The sequence below is a fragment of the Octodon degus genome, unplaced genomic scaffold (assembly GCF_000260255.1).
Source record: "Octodon degus isolate 3935 unplaced genomic scaffold, OctDeg1.0 scaffold00028, whole genome shotgun sequence".
In the NCBI taxonomy this organism is placed as follows: domain Eukaryota; kingdom Metazoa; phylum Chordata; class Mammalia; order Rodentia; family Octodontidae; genus Octodon; species Octodon degus.
In genome coordinates, this window is record NW_004524604.1 from 6168118 (window position 1) to 6190718 (window position 22601).

A 22601-nucleotide genomic window follows, 5' to 3' on the forward strand; every position below is an offset into this window, starting at 1 on the left:
TTTTTTTTTTTTTTTTTTTTTTTTTTTGCCATTTTATATTCTCTTTAAAAAAACATTTAAAAAGGGAAGTCACTGATGCAATTTAGGCCCCAGACATGCTAAGCATGCAGTGACCACACTGTTGAAAAACATTGGCAGGAAAATAATCCATGCTGGAGAGTTCAAAAGCATACCCAGGAGAGCTTGTCCCGTTCAAAATATCTGAAAGCCTCTAAGGAGAGAGAGACCTCAGTATCATAACACAGGCGGGAAGCTGCGAGGCGCTCCTTGAGAACTGGAATGGCAGCAAGAGGACGACGCCAACACAGTTGGGAAAGGGCGTGTGTAGGAAGGCAGAGCTGCACCTAGACGTAAAGCACATGGCTGTGGCAGCTATGGGGGAGTGGCTATGTTCACTGATGGTGTTGTTCAAACTTAAAAGAACCTGAATAAACATGAGCCAGCAAAACAAGAAAAAAAAATCTCCTTAGGGCCCGGGATACAGTGCAGCAGCAAATCCCCTGCCTGGCAAGCACAAGGTCCTGAGTTTGATTCCCAGTACCAAAAAACAAAACAAAAAAAAACAATAAAGAAATAAATGATCTCCTTTATCTAAACAGTCTGTAGGTCTGACTCCCTCCTTCTGCCCCACCCTGTCCTAGGGTTTGAACCTTGGACCTCACACACACCATACACACTCTGCTCTTGGCTACACATCTGGCCCTTATTATTCTGAGGCAGGGTCTCACCCAGCTGCCCAGCCTACCTCTGAACATGCAGTCCTCCTGCTTCCACTTTCTCAATCCATGGGACTGTGTGCGTGTGCCTCCAGGTCCAGCAATATGTCTTTTTAAGCGAGAACACTCTTTATCATTCATTGATGTGTTCTACATGCAACTTCTCTGTCTTGCTGAAACTGCTGAGGATGGGAAAGAGTCTCCCCTTCCTGCCCTGTGTTCCCCGGATGTTATCGTTGCTCACCAGGTTTGCTAGGCAAACAGTAGTAGCCAGCTCATTGTCTTCCCCAAGCACGAGTAGACACTCTCAGAGGATGTTGCATAACTCCATGCCCTCAGCTATGCAAAATAACTTAAAACCATCTAATTTCTGTAAAGTTGTTGCCAAAGATGGCACGTACAGGGCTGCTTGTGGTCTTCTGACTCGAAGGAAAGCCTGTATCCCTGCTGGCAGTTTAATATACTTCCTTTTGGGGTTATCAAAAGCTTTGTAAACCATACTTCGTTTCTGTTTTGACACCTGTGAGGCTTGAAGCTTAATTCCACGCTTAGTGAATGTGTTATAAATGATTCCTATCCCTCTAACACCTTCCTCAATTATCGTAATCTTGAGCTTTATGTTTCTTTAAATGTCTTTCTGATTTTGTGTGTATTTTATTATGAACTGCCAGATCTCTTATAGAAGTGAGGTCTAATAGATTATCAAATATTTATTAAATACTTATAAAGTTTAGAATAGTGTTTCTGGAAGAATAGATTTAAAGAAGATGTATCTGCCTAATTTTTTTAAAAGTTCTATGGCCAGAAAAATAAGAGAAAGACTATAACCATATACACTATCTCTTGTGTTAAATTTTTAAAAGTTTACTATTAGGACTTTTTTCATTTTTATATACATTTCATAGTATAAATATCTTCAAACTTCTGTCTTTTTCTAGTTAATTCTGTCTCTAATTGCAATTTTTATTGGTTCAGGCTTCCCCTGAAAGATCAACAAGAACTCAGCAGAAAGAATTTCAGACTTACATTTTGGACGGTGTGATGGACCACCTGCTTGCAGCTGATGTGTTATTGGGTAACTCTGCCTCGTTTCTATGGTGTAAAGGCTGGTCCACAAATAAGGCCAAAAGACACAAGTATATTTTTTCAGTACATTGGTATCTAGTTACAAAAAGATGCAGAATTTTATACATTTATAATGGAGCCACTATTTACATAAGTAAACTTAGAATTATTGAGAAAAAAATAATGGCTTCATTTATGTATTCCCCACTGAAAATATGAATCATAGGATCTCTTATATTAAATTATTTTTTTTTTCCAAAATAAATTGGCCAGGGGTGGCACACGCCTGTAATCCCAGCACTCAGGAGGCTGAGGCAAAAAGGTGGTTGCAAGTTGAAGACCAGCCTGGGCCGTAAAGTGAGCTCAAGACAAGCCTGAACTGCATAAGGAGACCCTGTATCAAAAAGACAAAATAAATTTGCCAGAAAATCGTTGTTGTCTTAACATATAACTGTGTACCCTCAAAGCCAGGTGCAAACCTGTTCATTGTTGGTTGAAATCAACCATACAACATAAAGATAAAAATAAAGTTTTGCTTAATATGACAAGTTAAGAAATAATAGCCATGTTTAGTGGAATCTACAGCATCTCTGCAGAAGAGCTGGGGCTTGGAGAGAATTCAAGGTAGAAGAAAGGGCTAGAGGTGGGAGAGATGGCTCAATGGAATAAGCGCTTTCCTGACAAGTGCAAGGGCCTGAGTTCTATCCCTGGTTCTGCAAAAAAAAAAAAAAGAAGAAAGGGGCTGGAAAAGTATCTTGAAGTAGCATGTGTTTTACCACATGTAAACAGAGGACAGTAGGGTTGCCTTAGGGAGGCAGATCACAGGCCCCTTGATTGTCACAATTTTCCTGATCTTCCTGTCTAATGCATTGTTATTAAAGGTACGCCCCAGAACAACGGGTTTTGGTGAATGGTTGTCTTCACTCTATTATGTACGCAGAGCCATTTGTAGCTGGTAAACTGACTTAGTTTTCCTCCATGTGGAGTTGTACCACCACTGGCCACTAAGTTGATGGTCTCTTTGCTTATAACAGATGGTCTTTAAGCATAGGAGACCTCACAGAGGGTCTTGACCCACCACATTTTATCTGCCACAGACAAGAGTCTGGCTGAACTGTTTCTTCCAGTAATTATTCTGACTTGTGGCCATAAACATCCCTAAAATAGTACATTAGCGCTTGTGGTCCTATTTCTTCAGTGCTGTAGATACATTTGTTTTCTTTAGCCTGATGTCTTTGAGAATCTATTTGCATGCTAGTAGACACCAATTTTCTTAGACTTCTTTCCCTGCTGGAATTTAGGGGAAGACGCATCTCTGCCTATTACCAGCGGAGGAAGCTACCAGGTATTGGTGAACAATGTGTTCTATTTCACACAACGTGTGGTGGACAAGCTTTGGCAAGGCATGTTCAACAAAGAATCTAAACTTCTTATAGATTTTATAATTCAACTAATTGCACAGGTAATCCATCATCACTATTAGTTGTAGAGTACATGCTTCCCTTCTGCAAGACTGCTTATGATGTCAAGTTGTTAGAAATAATGGTGATTGATAGCATAATGAATGCTAACATTGAGTATAAAGCTAAGTGTATTGAAAGTGAATAGAAGTATTCTTTTAACCCTTGCCCCTTACCAGTAGCCAGGTGCAGTGTGTCTCTGGTCAGCCCCCCTCACTCTTTCAAGCTGATGGTCTCTGTCCTCTCTCCTGGTGCTCTTCTTTGCCACCAGCTGCATTTAACCTTATGTTCATGCGGTCCAATGGGTTTTATAGTGCATCGCATACGAAGGCTACAGAGCATGATGAGTTGGCATTAAAGAGATGCTCGCTTGTCATCGAGTCCTTAGCAAGTCCGTGTGGTCCATGTGCCTTTGCTGATGTTCTTTGTTCCTTGTGCATGCTTGGCTGAGGGTGTTGGCCTGGCTTGGCACAGGTATTAATCGTGCTCACAGCATACCCGAGGATAGGAAACTCTCTGGCCAGTAATTGTTGTGATTTGTGAGCGCTCGTGGCCTCTGCACTGTTACCTCTACGTGGTACAAAGGTGCAGAAGTTCCCTCCTGCTCCCTGAGCCTCTTCTCAGGGATGCATTTACAGCCCACTCAGAGAGAAGAACTTTCAGGCAAGGAGATACAACTAAAGCATCAAAATAAAAAGCTGTGAGCCCCACAGTAGCAAGAACTTAGTGGTATTTAACTTAACACCCCTAGTTCTTAGCATGGCATACGGTATGTAATAGCTAATCAGAGTTCATGCGTGAATGATAAACAAGCCTTTCTTTTTTGTCCATTTTCCTTAAAAAAAAACTTGTCTTTTGATGTCTTTAGTCGAAGAGAAGATCACAAGGGCTGTCATTGGATACAGTCTATCACTGCCTCAATAGGACCATCTTGTATCAGTTCTCACGGGCACACAAGACTGTCCCTCAGCAAGTACAGCTCTTGGACTCACTCCGGCTCCTGACTGTCAACCGGAACTTGATCTTGGGACCTGGGAACCACGACCAGGAATTCATCAGCTGTCTCGCTCACTGCTTGATTAATCTGCATGCTGGAAGGTAATTGTTGAGGCTCAGCTGGCCATGTTGAGTTCCTGTTTCATATTATTCCACCAGAATTCTTAACATTTCACTTTCCCTTTTTTCTGCTTTACTTAATACTTTATACAAATGAAAAAGGACAAATATCACATTTATTTCTAATAAGAACAATATTTTTGACCCGTATAATTTTAAAAAGGAAATATGCTTTCAAAGCAAACAAAGTAGGGGCCGGGGAGATAGCTCAGTAGAATAAGTGCTTGCCAAGGGCCTGAGTTCAAATGCCGGTTCTGCCAAAAAAAAAAAAAAGCAAATAAAGTATATGCTGTTAGAGGCTCAGACATGTTAAAAAAAAAAAAAAAAAAAAAAAAACTCCAGGTAGTGTTATGTGTTATAAATCAGACCCACATGTGTAAAATTGACTTCATAAAAATTAAAAACTTTCACTGCATAAAAAAAAAATGGGACTGCAAAACACTGTTAAAAAAAAAAAAAAAAAAAAAAAAACTCCAGGTAGTGTTATGTGTTAAAGGAATGAAATTAGTGTTTTCTGAGGATTGCTTTGACATCTCTGTAGTACGTGTTGGGGGTAGCCATGAAATTAGGGACTGGGATAAATACCAGGTAGACCCTATGGGATGTAGCCCTCTTGGAGAAGAACATATGCCTATGACCAGTTTGTCCTGGGTGTCTGGTGGAGGCAGCACTGTGCTTTGGAGCACATGATAGGCCTGTAAGATACACATGTGATGAGATCCAGTTGCAGGGACAAGGGCTAAAGAAAGAAAGCTTTCTGGGAGAGATTGCCCAAGGCAGGGAGAGTGGTACCTGTGGAAAGCTGAAGGGCTGACTGCTACTGGAGCAGAGAAAGGTGGATGTAGGGCTGGAGAGGACACTGGGTATTAGGATAGCATAGTTAAGTGAACCTCATGAAATTTCTAGGTAACAGTGTTAACAGTCATCCAAAAGGATCTTAAAGATGAAGGCAATTATTGTGGTGCTATAGGTTAGTTTGATAACATCTATCCAAGTGAATCTTGGAGATTCTCTTAAAAATGGCATCTTCTTGGTAAGTTAGTGTTCTGTTTCATGCATCTGCCAGTAACTGGGGAGCCTTAGGTGTCTCTGTGAATAATTTTTTTTTTTTTTTGTTAATTTTAAACTATAATCATTTCCTTTAGATAGTTAAACTTGACTTGCATTTTTCAGCAACGTGGAAGGATTTGGACTAGAAGCTGAAGCTCGCATGACCACATGGCACATTATGATTCCTTCTGACATCGAACCTGATGGTGGTTACAGCCAAGATATTAGTGAAGGTAAAGCTGCCCCACTAAATTTGAGTGTCATTTTATTCATCTCTATTGTTTAAGATAAATCCAAAAATCACCCTTCAGAAGCTGCCAACATTAGCAGCTACTCTTCTCCAGGGTGATGTGCACACTCATCATTGTGCCCATACAGGGTCTCCTTGTATAAGACAGAGACAGCAGGTGGCTTAGTGGTGTTTACACTGCCACAAGTAAAAGTAAAGATAAAACTTGCATTTACTCTAAAGAAAACTGCCTGAATGAATGCCTGGAATCAGGCGTGTCCACATTACAGACAGATGTCATTCAAGGTAGGTTACCAGAAATACCATTGTTGCCTGATTTGATTCTCTTTAAAACCTAGTTTTCCCACTGATCCAATGAGCAGTTGCACATTGAACTCTTACTTACATGGATTGATTTTTTTATTTCTACTTTTGGTGGCTTTAAAGCTGAGGTCACTGTGGTGGTGTTTGTGTTCTAGCAGTATTGTGTGGTAGTTTGGTAAATGTTTTATCCTTAGGAAGTTGAGTACTTACTCATCTTTTCATTCCTTCCTTTAAGCACTAATTTATTCTCTGTCCTTTGACCCAAATTTCTTGAACCGTATTCTGAGGCTTACTTGCAGGTACAGTTTTTCCCTTGAAGGAACTGAAAATGTAACACTTTGGTTTCTAGGGCCAGGTCCTTAGAGTGGCACCATCAAGCGTCATTGGGTAGCCTTGTAGAAACAGATTCTCTGGCCACACTCAGTTCTGCTACTTCAGAAACTCCCTGAGTAGGGAGCTAGCAGTGGGCAGTGACAAGCCTTGCTTCTGATTCTGTTGCCTGCTGAGCATTGAATCATCTAGAAGAGTCAGAACAATTAGAACAGGACTGAATTTAATGGTAAAAATCTTCCTAACATATTAATACCTCTTGAGCTCACTTTAGATACTACATTTGAAAGCCTGTCAATCCCTAGAACAATCTCCTACTCAGATTAATGTCTTTCAAAATCGATGAAGAAATAAGATACTTCCCTGATAAAGAACCCGTGAAGAAATTCATGACCGACAAATTAGCACTCCAAAAAGTTCTGAAGGATATTCATAGAAAAAGACAATGAAGACAGCAATCCCGTGAACCACAATAGAATGAACCCACCAGGCAAGCCAAGCAGTTAAACAGAGGAGGAAAACATGGAACCAACAACAGGAAAATAATATGACAAGGAAATGTCAACACATATCAGGTGTAACCGTCAATGTGACAGTTAACCAATGAAAAGAAATAGGTTGGCAGAATGTATCAAGAAATAGGATCCAAGAGTATGCTATCTATAAGAAACACATTTAACTCAAAGGTAAATTCATAGACTGAAAAACCAAAGGATGGAAAGCAGTACTCCATGCAATAGGAACCCAGAAAAAAATCAGGAATACCTATTCTATTTGCTGACGAAGTGGATTTCAAGCCAAGATTGATCAGAAGAGACAAAGAAGGTTATTATATACTTGTTAAGTATACAGTCTAATAGGAATAGATAACAATCATAAATACATATGCCCTTAATACTAGCATGCCTAACTATATGAAACAAATACTAATGTACATAAACCAAATAACCACTAACACAATTAATTGTGGTTTCTGTCCAGATGTCACCCCAAAGCCTCATGCAGTCTTAGGTTTTTTAGAGATAGCTGAATCTAGAATATGTGATTCATAGTGCAATGCTGAAATTGAGGGTGCTGGGGTTAAGGGTGGGAGTGCTATACCTGCCCTAGAGTGGGTAGCTTAGGGCAGAAAGAGTGTTAGCTTGCTGGTTGCTTTTGCTGTTTTCTTTTGTATCACTCACCATGCACTAAATAAAATCTAAATGGATCAAAGATTCAAATTTCAAAACTCAAACATTTAATCTTCTGGAAGATAAAGTAGGTAAAACTATTGAAGAAGACAAATGTAAGCAAAGACTTTATCAGAAAACCCCAGTGACATGGGAAATATTACAAAGGCTCAACAAATAGGATCTTATTGTACTAAAAAACTCTTCTACAGGAAAAGAGAACACAAACAGAATGAAGAGACATCCTACAAGTGTGGGGAAAAATTTTGCCAGCTGTTTCTTAGGCAAAAGACTTATGTGTAGAATATATAAAGTACTTTAAAAATTCAAATATAAAGACCCTGTCTCAAAGTGGACATCTTAATAGTCTCAGATTTAGTACAAAAAGCAAATAAATTTATCAAAAATGTTCAACATCACTGGTCATTTGAGAAATACAAATTAAAATAACATTGAGATTTCATCTCACTTCAAAAAGAATTGGCTATCATCGAGACATAAACCAGAATGAAATGCTGGCAGGGTTATGGGGGAACATAAGCCCTTCTGCACTACTGGGCAGAGTGTAAATTAGTACAGCCTGTACAGAATTCAGGATAGTGTATCTTCGAAGACTAAACCTAGAGGTTCCATTTAACCCAGCTATTCCCCCTCTTGGCACCTTCACGAAAGTTAAAAGCATCATGCCACAGCAGTATATGCCGACTCATACTTATGGCAGTACAACTCATAATAGCTAAATCTTGGAAGCATCTCAGATGCCGTTAATGGACAAATTGATACAGAAAGTGTGGTTGTTATATAAAATATTCTCTGCCATAAAGAAGGCTCAGCCTGAGACATCTTTAGGTAAATGGATGCACATTAAGACCATTCTTCTAAGTGAAACAAATGAGACACATATGTTTAACTGTAACACTGTTTTTCTTAAGTGCGAAGTCACAAGCATAATTAAGGACCAAAATGTGCGATGGACATTGGGAAGTAGGAAGAAAATGTTCAAATGGGAAGGAGAACAAGGGAATATGAAAGGGAAAGGGAAGAGAAGGAAAAAAATGAAAACAAAGCTTTTGTAAATAAGGAAGGGGATGGGGCTAAAGGGACATATCATGTGCCGGTACAAATTCCCTATGATGAACGTGTTCATTATACTTCTGTGTACACATCAGAAGTGTACCAATGAAATTAACTGAAAAAAATAAAAGCCAAGAGTATAGCCCACTGCTCATTCACCAGCCTTGTAAACACACGCGCATGCACACACACACTCCTTAAGTAGCAGTTTCTTATCTAAAACATATATACTAGTCAAATATATATGTAATTCTCAAACTTATAAGTAAAAATACAGTCCCCTTGCATAAACATAAAGGTTCTAATTTAATTTAGGTTATCTCAACCAGTCTTTTTAATGAGCTGGGAAGAAAATGAGCAGGTGTTTGTTTTTGCACATTTAAATACTGTTATTGAAATTCCTAGATATAGCACATAAAGGAAAATAAGAACGAATTTTATGCAGCGCCTGGGTCATTTGTTTGCATTTCTTTGGTTCCTAGGGCGTCAGCTCCTCATAAAAGCAGTCAACAGAGTTTGGACTGAGCTGATTCATAGTAAGAAACAGGTCCTGGAGGAGCTTTTCAAGGTCACTCTGCCTGTGAACGAACGGGGCCATGTGGACATTGCCGTCGCACGGCCACTCATCGAAGAAGCGGGTCTGAAATGCTGGCAGAATCACTTGGGTAAGCCACCAGCAGAGCTGTGCCTCTTATGCGTGGGTGACGTTAGACATGCTATTAAGGAATCACAGTGAAGGTACTCTGCTGGCAAAAGCAACAAAACCGAACACAGGAGAACCTTCTGAAATGATTCCGCTAAGAGTTGGTTTCAGGCTTTTTGGCTCCTTTTTTGCTTCTAAAAGTGTGCTGTTATACATTAGGCATTTATGAGCTAGGGAAGTGCACAGTGCACTATTTGCAGCGTTATGCAGGTAACTGTCTTGGGAAAGGGACCACAGCCCTTTCTCCATAGCTCTGAAAGTAAAAAAGCCCTGAAAACCCAAGGTTTTCTCATTCTCCTGATGCTGAAACTCATTGGGTACCAAGACCGTCTGGTGGGTGATATGCTACCGTACAGAGTATGGATAGCATGATCTTGTAAAAATCCCAAGTAGTCTGAGTTCCAAAATATGCCCAGCAGTAAAAGCTGTATATAAGAATTCTTATTATATGCATAAATTGTGTATTCTAGCAAAAGTGATTATAGAAATGTACTCCAGCAAAAATTATTTTGCATAATATTGCAAAGCTGTGACATTGCAGCCAAGTGCAAATTCACCTAGTACAGGGTTCTCGAGCAACCATCTGTAAGCAAGATCACCACCGAATAAGTGTGATATCTCAAAGCAGTATCTACATGTGTTGTATGTGCTGCTTTTGGTAACCAGAGCATTCTTCCCTTTTTGACTGGGGAAATATTCCAAAACCCCTAGTAGGGTCTTGCAGCTGTGGACACCAGGCCCTATATATGCTTTGTTTTTCCCTCGGGGTGTGTGTGTATGAAATAGTAACACTTAATAGTAGTATCTAATAATAAAATAGAACAGTTATGTAAATATACCATGATAAAAGGTGCATGTGTATGGTCTCCTATCTCAAATCCTCTCCATTTTAGTAATGTTTTCAGTTGTGTGAAGATAACTTGAACTATAGAAATCAAAACCATGGACAGTGGGGATATGAGCTACTGTACAGGATTGCAATTTGCAACCATAATGAAAAACTATTAAAAGCAAGACTAATAAGCGTATGGAGAAATTGTAAAATAATCTCATTTTCCTTTCCTAGCCCATGAAAAGAAAAGCATAAGTCGAGGAGAAGCTCTAGTGCCCACCACACAGTCCAAACTGTCCCGAGTCAGCAGTGGCTTTGGGCTTTCCAAGTTAACAGGATCAAGGAGGAATCGGAAGGAAAGTGGTCTAAACAAGCACAGTCTTTCCACTCAAGTACGTTGTTTAGTTTTGTTGACGTCTTCACCAGGAGTTTCTGTTTACATCATAGTATTCAGTTTGGTCATAGTATTGGATATAATGCTATTAATATGTGCAAGCAATTGATTTGAAGTGGAATTTCTCTGCAGTGTGCTTTAGAAGAGAAAGAGAAGTACCTAGACTGTGGCAAGCTCACCTGTTGTGTCTTGATGACATTGTATAATGAGTACTCTTTATTTACAGCCATTGCCTAACTGGGCATAAGAGGAAATTCAGAGATTTCTAAACACACTAAGATAATTTTTCAAACTTACTTTATTTATTTATTTATTTATTTATTTATTTATTGTGGGAGCCAGGGATTGAACTCAGACTGTTGTGCTTGCCAGACAAGCGCTTATTCTACTGAGCCATCTCCCCAGCACCTCAAACTTTAAATACTTTGGATAATTATATAAATTTTACACCAACAGACAACATGGCTCCTTATTTTCCATGATGTTGTTGTAAACACTTGCAGTCAATGTTGTAAGGAAAAGCACTTCTACAGCTCTACCATCATCTCCTTCCTCATCCTATTTCCTTCACCGTCCCAGAATCCCAGAGGCCGCTGGAGAGAGGGTGTGAGTGAAACACTGTCCAGCACAGCAAACTCTGGGGTGGAGCTTAGTGTGTAGGTTGTGTGTTAAGGATACTTTGGATACGGGTATGTGTCAGGTCTCGGTGTAGTTTGGGGACCAGAATAGCTAGGCAGGGTTGGCTGAGCCTTCTCCCGCAGCTCAGCCATCCCCACAGCACTTTGCAGCCTGGTACCTCCCTGCAGGTATGAACAGTGCCTGGAAAGCCAGGACATGGCGTGTCATAAAGCTCATTCTTCAGCACTTTGGTTTTCTGTAATAGACACTTTGGAGAGAGTTTTAACTAAGGTTCAGCATAAATTTCAAGTCTAGCCATATTTCCCAGAAACATCTGACATATTAAGCCTCTCTCCATCCACCCCTAGGAGATCTCTCAGTGGATGTTCACACACATAGCGGTTGTCCGGGACTTAGTGGACACGCAGTATAAGGAGTATCAGGAGGTAAGAGTTAGTGGTCATCACAGTGTGTTGGAAGCAAGGGGAAAGGTTTTGAGGGAGATAAATGACAATGTTTTGTTAAACATTTTAACCGGGCATGGTGGTGCACACCTGTATTCCCAGCACTCTGGAGGCTGAGGCAGGAGGATCATTGCAAGTTCGAGACCAGCTTGGGCTACAAACTGAGCTCAAGGCCAGCCTGAACTGCATAGCAAGACTCTGTCTCAAAAAGACCAAAACTTTTTTTAAAATTTTAATATAAACAGTGTATTTTTTACCATACCACATACACTACTCTGTACACATTTATCTTTTATTTAGTGATAAAAAGTTACCTTGTCCGCAATAGATCCCACAGTCTCACAGACTCGCTAGCTGTCATTAACTATAAATAAATGGGATTTTACTTTTATAAAAATTGACCCATGGGAAATGAATGACGTGGATTACATTTAATTCTGAATGGTAACCTGACATTAGGTTATTTGGGGGCTGTTTATTATTACTCCTTTTGCTTAAACCAACCTGGACATTTTTGGTAGCGCCAGCAAAATGCCCTGAAGTACGTGACAGAGGAGTGGTGCCAGATTGAGTGTGAGCTCTTGCGGGAGCGAGGATTGTGGGGTCCACCCATTGGGTCCCATCTGGACAAGTGGATGCTGGAGATGACGGAAGGGCCCTGCAGAATGAGGAAGAAAATGGTGCGCAATGACATGTTCTATAACCACTATCCGTATGTGCCAGAGACAGAGCAAGAGGCTAATGTGACGGTGAGTGTATAGAAATGAACGCTGTGGGGGTCGTCATAGGTCCTTCTTTCATCAGTAAGCGTTTTCCTCTCTGGGTCACTTACCTGTATGACCTAGGAGGGTAGTGACACGAAAGGTGAAACTGGGTAGCAGAGAGCTATCACAAAATGGTTTAGATCACACCCTGCCTGACTTTAAACCTGTGCTGCCACTTGCGCATCTGTGGACAGCTCCCTGAACTTCTTTGGGTGCTGTTTCCTTGTGCCTACATAGTAGTGCACCTTATTAGGGCATTCAGTGCTTGCTACAGAGTGCATACCTTCTAGCCTCCTTGTCCCATGCCAAACCCTAGCCCTATTTTCTCGTGTCACTGGCCAAACCTCTGTTCTGATGCTATATAGAATGTAAGTCTTAGAATCAACTTAGTCACCCATTATTAGGTGACAGGTACAAAAACTGGAAAACCTATACAATACAGTAGTGTTCTGCCTTTATTCGAAAGGAAAAAAGCAGCATTTGCCTCAACCCAGATGAGTCAGTAGTGTATACTAGGCACAGAGGGACAGATATGACATGGTCCTATTTAGCATGGAATCTAAACTAATCAAGCTCTATTACTCACTTGAATGGTAGATATGAGAGGCTGGGGAACAGCCTCCAGAAAGAATACAGATTCATTTAGACAGGAATTGGCTTTTTGAAATCTACTGAAGTGCAGTTACTATAGTGAATAGTATTGTATCCTACATATCAAATTTTGAGAGTAAATTCAAGTTCTCAACACAAAAATGATAAATATCAGAGCTAATTGATATGTTAATTAGCATGACTTAATCATTCATATTAGATACTGTACATATAACTTCACTCTGTACCCCAAATTATACTTGCCAACTTATAATGAATTTTTCAATTTATAATTTTTCAGAACAATATAGATCCTTATCACATGCTGCTCGTAGCTAGTTTCACGTTTTTGAAGATAGGTTTCTGATGTCTGCATTTCTCAAAGCTATTCAGTTCTGTTAAGAAAAGCATACTAGCAAGAGCTACACTTAAAATATAGCTACAGTTAAAATACTATCATTTCCAATTGGGAGCACTGTGTAAAAAAGATTATCCCCCTATGTTTTTGCTGTTTTTTCTTAGAGGTCTACTTTTTACTAGCAAAATAACAGCACAATCACTAAATCTGCAGCGTTCCCCCCCCCCCCAGGTAACTCATTAAGAATTTAAACTCTTAGAAATTTGATAATAGATTTCTTGAGTCAACACTCACTTGAAATTGAATCCATTCCTTCGGTCCCTGGTCAGTGTGCTGTACCAGCCCCACTCCTGGGACGTGCTGAGCTGGCAACTAAGACCCAGTGTGGTGGTGCATGCCTGTAATTGCAGTGCTGGGGAGGCTAAAAACAGGAGGATCACTACTAATCCAAGCTGCATAGTGAGACCCTGTACCAAATACACAAAATGGAAAAAAAAAAAAAGAATCCATTCCAGAACAATAAAATATAAAATAAATATGCTGTCCTATACATGAGACCAACGCACTGTTTTAAATGAGGCATTTACCTGTGAGTCATTTTTTAATAACTATAATATTTTCAACCTTATCTTTTTAACACTCTTTATAACACTAATATTTATTTACAAAAATATATTTAAGGTTCCATTTCAGGTAAAGACAAAATAAGCTATTCAGGGTTCATAGGAATGAAACCCAATCAAGCATCTCATAATCAATATGTGCCCAAGGAATATGGGTTATGTACTGGAAAGGATAAGGCAGTGAGTGTACTCACTGAAAGAAAAGCAGGTAGGAAAAGGAGACGGCAAAGAATGTACAACGTATGGCAGATGGTTCATATCTAGGCTAACCTGTTACCCTGAAATTTCCTGAGTAACTAATTTTTATTTTGGTTTTGGTGATTCAAACTCTTGTAAATTTAAAAGACCATCAAATATCCACTATTATCATATGGAATATGAAATCTGGCAATGCCTGGAACAGAAAATTTCAAAACACATTTATCTCACTGGCTTTCACTGAAATTAAATAAGCCCATAAGACAAGTAGTTACAAGCCGCCTAACATCTGTTTGCCTCAGCACTGAACTGGATGCGCAGCAGCAGTCCCATGAGAGCACACTGCCTGATGACATCGTGGTGTAAGTGCACGCCACCATGTCCTGACCACGATGAAGTCACCCAGTGACAGTGCCTTTCCCCAGACCATGTCCCTGTCCCTCCGAATGAGTGACATAGAACATAAAGGGCTGCATGCTGCAGAGTAGTTGATGTGCAGTTTCGCTTCCTTGTCGTAAAAGCCCTCCAAAACTCAGTTAATATTACTTTACCAGATTCACAGCTGAAAACTAGGCGCGTGAAGAACCCTCCTGGTTGCAGCTACTCCTTGACAGAGTAAGGTGTGAGTGCTGGTCACTAGCCCCTGAGTAGTTAAGTCACTTGGAAAAGGAAGACTCCAGCAAATTCATCCATAGCCAGTGGGTGTGTTCCACCCAGAAACCACTTAAAGGGTGCTGTCCTAGGGCCCCGTACTTAACTGACGTTGTGGGAATGAACCAGCAACACTCTTGCTTAGGTAAGAGATGCTCTTTTAATGCTTCCTTTTCAAAGCTATAGCATTCTTAATTCTGAAATTTTTTCACTAAAGAGATAAAACCAGATATTCTGGGCCCCAAGATTTATACAGTGGGGGAGAACTCTGTTAAAAAATTTAAAAGAGACTATAAAGTTATAAATACAAAATTACTAGGGCCAGAGCTTTGAAAAGGTCCCAGGAGAAGTGAAGTCCCCTGAGGTTTAAACCTGATTAGTCACATGGTAAGTCCACCTCTGCATCCTAGAAATAGAGAGCAATCAGCTCTTCCCTCTCTGCTCCCTAAACTTGCTACTCGCGTAGTTCTCTTTTGCAATACGCAGGTGTGTGCCGTGTCAACCCGAAAAGTGGTTTTAAAGGCTCTTAATATGCAAAACAGGCTTTATTGGTGCAAGGGCATGTGCTTCAATCCTTTGCCTTGTTTATTAAGGATAACTACAGCTTTAAGTAGCATTTACAGTTCTAGTACAGTTTGATTTATACATCAAAGTTATTCTTTAGTTGAAGAATGTAGGGGTGAATGAAAAGCTAATTTCTCACTTTAAATTTTTTAATGTGTTAAAAATAGATCATGGCACCCCCTTTGGGACCCTCCTGCCTCTCAGCACTATTCCTAGTCCCCATTCTTTTCCCAGTAAATTTCCATACTAATAAATACAGCCCTTTTTTTAGTTACTAAAGTTTTATTTCTTTAACTTCAATAGTGTTACATACAATATAAAATACTTATTCTGAGCTTTGAACTTTGTTATTTGATTTTAGGCTTGATGTTTATAGAATATACAATTTTTTTAGTCTATAGCCATAACACTCTCACTGTGACCAGAATTCATCTAATTTTGGAAGCTAAGCAGGGTCAGGCCTGGTTGATACTTGGATGGGAAAATATAAAACATTTTTAATGGTCTACTTGTTACGAGTTTAAAGCTTTTAAAGTTTACCAACTAAACTTACTTTAATAAAAGAGCTGGTAATAATAAGTATGAACACCCTGAGAAGAATTAAGTACATGTAGGAAATTTGTATTTGCACATAAAAATAAATTATCCTCTCTGCACAGTGAATTCCCATTGGAAGTAATTTTCATGATTAAAACCACTAGTTTGAACTGTATTTCTCTATATAAATGATAATATCAGCAAGAAATAGTGTTAGGATGGATAGAAACTCAGGGTAAGAATATAAGACTTGAATGTTTTTAAGCCTTACTCTCCTTACTGAGTCCTAAAAAAGGAAAATATAATCCTGTATTTTTCCATTTAAAGAAATATGACATTTAGATACTAAACTGTTTTAATCTTGTAATTCCCTTATTTTTACAAAATAATTCTGAAAAATAATTTATATTATATTATATTCTCAAATAATAATATTGTTTGCCAAGAACATTGGCAAAGACCACTGGCTAATGAGTTGCTCAAGGATAGACAGCTAGTTTCCTTGTACCTTCCTTCCTTCCTTCCTCCTTTTTCCTTCCTTCCTTCCTTCCTTTCTTAAGATTTCTTTTCTACCTAAAGGAGACTTTTGTACCTACTGCCACAAATATTTCTGTACTGTCCTGTAACTCCCAGAAACTAAAAAGCTGATTGGGTGAATTTCATTGTTAACATAGAAAGATTTAAATAAAAAGAACTGTAAAGGGCTCAGTGGAATAAGCACTTCCCTGGCAAGTGCAAGGGCCTGAGTTCAATCCCCGGTTCTGCCAAAAAAAAAAGAACTGTAAAATTATTTTGTCAAAATTCTGAGTTTCAGAAATTCAATTTCTATACAAACATAATTTAGTGCTTTTTTAAAATAAAAGAACATGATGATACTAACCTTTTTGGAGTAACGTTCGTGTTTACCACTGGATAATGGGAGGAGCCTCTGTAAGTTAGTGAGCTCCGAGCACATCTGTGTTAAGCCAGTGTGATGCCATGTGTTGTAAAGAACATGGACGTGCAAGCCCCGTGGGCCCTGACCACATAAACATTTACAGAATAACAAAGCTCAGGCTGATAACGGTAATTGGTCCATTTTGTTATATTGTTTTATCACTTGTTTATTCAGCAGTTTATTTTGAATGAGTGTCAGTGTGAATTGAATTTCATAATAATTCTTTTGCATGTCATTAATTAGAAGAGATAAATATTTATAATTCTTTTCAGAATGTACATTGAAATATACAAATCTTTAAGAGTGCCATTTAGTGATTTTTTTTTCTCTTTTTCTTCTGTTGCATTTCCTGATCTGGTTTTGCCTTTAAAATATGTTTATTTTACTAGGGCCTGTTTTAATGAATGCATACACTATACCTCTATCAGTCAAACCCCTCCAAAGACAGAACATTGATCTGTATTTTACAGATTCATCTTCAATATAAGCACATGTATATGCTTATACGTGTGCTTTCAAAGTAAAAGGTTCTCTCAAACCATGTAAACTTCTTGAAAACAGGTTGGTAGTCTGGTGTTTGCTTTGCCTTAGAAAGCAAATATTAGTAAAAACATTTTGCTTGTTCCTGTTTCCTGTAGGAAAGGTGCCAGCAGTCACTGCTAGGTCCGTGTACTATAAAATGAAGTAGCTGCCTGTACACTTACATACATTTAGCCACACACTGCAGTGTAACAAGAAACTCCTTCATGTTCATGAAGCAGTTTTTAAAAAATGACTAATTCTTTTTAAAATGACTCTTTAAGAAAATTGTTGGTTTGGGAACCAATAATCCAATCTGCCATTGGCTTCAGCATTTCTGGGTAGTATCTTTACATGTAGCAAAGACGGTAGGTTGTCATACTCCAGTGGGAGGCTGGATCTCTGCTGACTGGGCCTTGATGTGTTCTGTAGTAGGGCAGACTGTAGATGAGTGTTGAAATCCAAGTTCCAGCATGGATCAGGGGCAAGGCAGCTAGAAGGTACCAACTAGCATGAGTCTGTTAGCCAGGTTTCAGTTTTTTCCTTCTGAACCATGGAAAAAGTTGCATGTAAATCATCCCTGTGTGGCTGTTTTATCTGTGTAATACGTAAGAGTTTGTTCTGTTCACTAGCACTGAGACTTTTGGTATATTGAATTTTGCTTAAAACTACTTTTTGATCAAAGAGGAAATAAGTGATTTTCTAGATAGTAGAGTTCATGTTAATTTCTTTTGAATGAGTACATCCTCATATTTCATATGGTCCTGAAGAAAATTTTATTTTTGTGTTGCTTTATTTTTTTCTGATGTGTCTGTGATTAATACCTGTTTTCAGTCTGAAATCCCAAGTAAACAGCCTGAGACACCTGATGATATCATTCCTCAAAAGGTAAAACACAAATTACCACAAAAGAATGCAAACTACTTACAGTTTTTTTGTTTTGTTTTTCTGTTCATTTTGTTCTGTTAGTGCATGGTAGATTAGACTAACTTAAAAGATTGGCTTTTGGTTTCTTCTTCTGTAGTTCTTTAGAGTTGAAAAGTTGGTGTCCTTTCTACCGAGGAACATTGGTTCCCTCTTCCGCAGCTTGGTCCTGAGTAGCCCTGCCGCTCGCTAACAGCCAGCACTCACCACTCTCCTGCTCGCTCTGAAACGCGTCCTGCTTCACACACCACTAACAAACGTCAGGCATGTTAGTAATGGGCAGCCCAGTGTCCTCAACTTGGGAGTTCAATTACTGGCTTAATTCTTGTAGATATCTTAAATTGCAAGTGTATCCTTTTTATAATTATTTTCTTGAGTCAAAAGAAACTATGGAAACTGAGACTATACAGTCACTTTCTAAAGTACAATTTATATTAGTGCAAAAATGTATCATTGTTTTTTCCAAACAGAGTCAGTAAAGCACAGAAACATACCTTGAAGAATATTAGGAGAATTCTTGTCATTCAAGAGTAAATGTGTGCGTGAAGTCAGCAACCACATAGACAGTGTCCCACATCTGCTAATTCATTGTCTTGCCCATCACTAACTATGTCGCCATCTTACAAAATCAGATCATTGTTGTGCCTCATTCATAGGAACTGTCACGGTACAAAGTTTACCGCCTTTCTTTCATTCTAAAAAACAAGTTTAGTCCTATTGGTTTGCTCATCAGATTGAGTTTCCACAGTGGTGTAATTATTTTATTACTACTTTCCAAAGCTATGGCATAATTTTCAGTCTTCATGTGCTGCCCATCCTGCCTCAGACTGCTTGCATTTGTCTTAACGCCCTGAGTCTGTACCTGAAGTAAAATGAAGGGTGATGTGGCTTCGGCTCGGGAGCCTTTCATTCAGAGTTGGTTTACTGTATCAGCCTAAATCTTGCCCCCATTGGACATCATTTTCCATTACAGCTGGTCCATGCTTTACAAGGAAGTGCAGTAATTTATTGAGATAAGCATTGCTGTAGACGATGTGTATATTGATGCCTTGCTTGGAACAGTAAGCCAATAGTATTTTCATTAGATATTCATAAGAAAAGAGAAATAACATAATATCTAGAAGAGAAAGGTTTTAAAGCCTATTGTACATGTTTATAATTCTTCATTCAAAGTCTAAGTCTAATTCTGATTTTAAGAATCTAAATACATGTAATTTTTTCCTGCTGTGATTTTAATATGTTTTAGACCTTTCTCACTGTTTAGAGTTAAAAAAAATTAGTCAACTGGACAATCTTTTTAAATAATAAATATCAATTATTTGGAAAAAGAAATTAATCATTTTCTAGTTAATTTCTTATTCAAAATGGACTTATATTTATTTCCTTTACACTTAATTATAGGTTCATGGATCATAGTGTTTTATACAACAAGAAAACTAGAATGTTTTAGCGAACTGGAGGTAGCAGCTCGTAGAGGCAGGTGCACCAGCAAAGGCATCTGGTGGGAGACACCTGGGTTCTATGTGGGGTCAGAACTCACTAGACCCTAAAGGAGGTGCTGCTCGTAGCCACAGGTCAGGGGAAACCCGGGATTTGAGGCTCCTTGCAGGCCAGGTCCTGGGGTCAATGCTCTTCATTTGGGGGCTTCTATCTTCTGTCGTCAACCAGGGTATGCTGCTCCAGCTGGAAACCTCATTTGGTATAGATGATCCTATTTCTGTTTGACGAAGAACCAAACTGCTAGTCTTTTCTTGTATGTGCCTTTAAAGAAAATCAGTGGAGTTTGAACCTAGAGAAGCCTTTCTAGAAGTATGTGGATTCACTGCGTACTTATGCAGTGTTTATATTAAAACCCCTAAAGAAGGAATACTGTGCAAGGAAACCTTGACAGCTCACCTCCCGTAGAAGCTTGTGTTTTAATTCTGGGAGAGAATCATGTGAGTCCTTTTCTTTTGCTATTTCTCAGAAGCCTGCTCGGTACAGAAGGGCTGTCAGCTATGACAGCAAAGAATACTACCTGCGCCTGGCCTCTGGCAACCCTGCCATTGTCCAGGACCCCATTGTGGAGAGCTCGGACGGGGAAGCTGCGCAGCAGGAGCCGGAGCACGGTGAAGACACCATCGCCAAAGTCAGAGGTCAGCCCCCTCTCAGTTCCCAGTCAGAAACCTCTGAACCTTCCCCCACTGGCATGTATGTGGAGACAGGAGAAGTTACGGGGGGAGGAGGGGTCATCCTTCAGCCTCTCTGGACTGATGCCCCACCGTGTCCTTCTCACAGCTGGACCTCTCCCTCCGAACCAGGAGACCAACCAGTCTCCGTGCCTGTAGACAAGTGTTATGCATGTGCTAAGGGTTGTAGTTTGTTCACTGCATGTGGCAGAATGCCGAGTGGCACATGATACTTGACATAGAGGCAATGGTGACTATATAAATGCAAAAGTAAAGGAGCCACTAAATGGGTCATCTATGCTCAGCCAGCAGTAAGAAATAATGGTCTTTCTGTGAGTGGACAGAGATTATCTCAGGTCTCAACTTCAGGAGGTTGGTAGGTGATGGCATTGACCACAGTGCCTGTGCTCTTTTCATGGTATAATCTTGCATGGTCGTGGACTCGGTCTGAAGGCGTGCCTTCCCCTTTGCACAGCTCTTCCCAGTGGGGTAGGCCAGCTTCGTGACACCTCCGTCCTCCGGTGGCTCTTTGCTTGTGAGTCTGGTCATACTTTCAGTGATTTTTCACTGTTGTGTTTATTCCTTTCTTCCTAGGAGTTTTTCTCAGAGGCAGAGATTATAAGTTTTAGATCCCATTGATGACAAAACTAGTAGTATCTGACGGTTTCAACAGAAACCACCATGTGAAGTTGTGGTCACATGCCCAGTATCATTCCTGTTCTCTGTTGGGATGGCTGTGACACACTAACTGTTTCCTGATTGATCTAACAGCCTCCGGTTGGTAACAGTTCACCCCCAGAGGTACTGAGTTGGGTGTCGGGATGTAAGCTAGAGCAGGACCCACTGAGTTAGGGGACATGTGCTAGGGTCATTGACACTTTACTTCTCTGACTTGATCTTCCTTATTGCTAAGGGAGCCCAAATCACCAATACTGGTATAATTGCCACAATTTATAAGATGTTGTGCTAATCATAGAATTGGAGGTTTTGCTTCATTAACCTAAAAGTAACACAGCATAAGCTTTTCCCCCTGATGGATATTCTCAGTGGGACTCTATCTCCTCTGATGAGTTTTTATACTCTTTCATAAGCTTCTTCTTAAGGTCAGGCAGAACCTCTGATAATTAACTTCAAAGGATAAGAGTGTGAACAGGTTGACTTACACTTCCAGAACGCTCAGAGCCACAGCTAGCAGCAAGTGTAACAATTGCTGCCCGACTACGCATGCTGCGGGATCATTCTTGCTGATTACTATCATTAACTGACATTTAAGTTGCTCTACTTTGATTTTAATGAAGTTAACAAAATGTGCGCAGTAAAGTATTTCCTTTATCTGCAAATACATGAACTATTCCTATATTAGAAAAATCCTATTCCTGTTCTTTCTGACCTAGATACATTCTGTGTGAAATATCATACTGCCCTTTATGAAATGAGGCTTGCTATAATTTGCACGAGCCCTCCAAGTAAGTGGTATCTCATATAATATGCTCATAATTTGCTGCCTTAAGTTTTGTGGCACCAATCATTTGTTATCAATTGATATTGTCCCTTCTGGCACACTCATCTATAAAAACAGTTCTTACTACTAATTTTCTTGAGTTCTGTGTTTATCATCATCGTCTGACACTTACTGAGAATTTACCCTATAGTACACATGATACCGAGCACTGCAGAAATTAACCTCAGTTCATCCTCCCTCAATTCATCCTCCAGCAATCCTCAGATGTAGATGGTATTCTAATCCCAGTTTTATATATGAAGGGCAGCTAATTTCCTTAGGCCATGCAGCTGTTTGAATTGCAAGCATTTGCTATTAGCCGCTGATCTGTGTTGCTTCCTATACCTTCTGGTGTTGTCTCACATTAGAAGTAGACAGGAGGGACTTTTGATCGACTTTCCGTTACTGTGACCTGAGATACCTGAGATAAGTGATCTTGTGAAGACTAAAGATTCATTTAGGCTCCCAGTTTCAGAGATGTCAGGCTGTGGTCCGCAGCATGCCTTGATCTTGTGGGACTGTGGGAGGTGGCATGTTGTGAAGGGAGTATGCATGGAGCAGCTGCTCACTTTGTGGCAGCTGAGAGACAGAAAAGCAGCCCAGGTCCCATGATCCCCTCCGCAGCCATGCCCCCAATGGCCTAGCTTTCTCCCATGAGGCCCCACCCCTTAGGAGTTCTGCCCCCTCCCAGAGGTGCCATTTTTTGAAGACATGTTGTTTAT

At 39.8% G+C, this 22601-nt stretch overlaps 1 protein-coding gene across 1 annotated transcript in view; it reads left to right on the plus strand.

Moving 5' to 3' along the window:
• Wdfy3 (WD repeat and FYVE domain containing 3) overlaps nt 1–22601 on the plus strand; it is a 311759-nt gene that overhangs the window by 232297 nt on the left and 56861 nt on the right. Inside the window, exons 35-44 of the mRNA XM_023712946.1 lie at nt 1692–1791; nt 3083–3243; nt 4110–4339; nt 5531–5640; nt 9016–9198; nt 10303–10460; nt 11449–11526; nt 12066–12293; nt 18121–18174; nt 20177–20345. Of these exons, the coding sequence (XP_023568714.1) occupies nt 1692–1791; nt 3083–3243; nt 4110–4339; nt 5531–5640; nt 9016–9198; nt 10303–10460; nt 11449–11526; nt 12066–12293; nt 18121–18174; nt 20177–20345 (1471 nt within the window). The remainder of the gene's footprint in view (nt 1–1691; nt 1792–3082; nt 3244–4109; nt 4340–5530; nt 5641–9015; nt 9199–10302; nt 10461–11448; nt 11527–12065; nt 12294–18120; nt 18175–20176; nt 20346–22601) is intronic.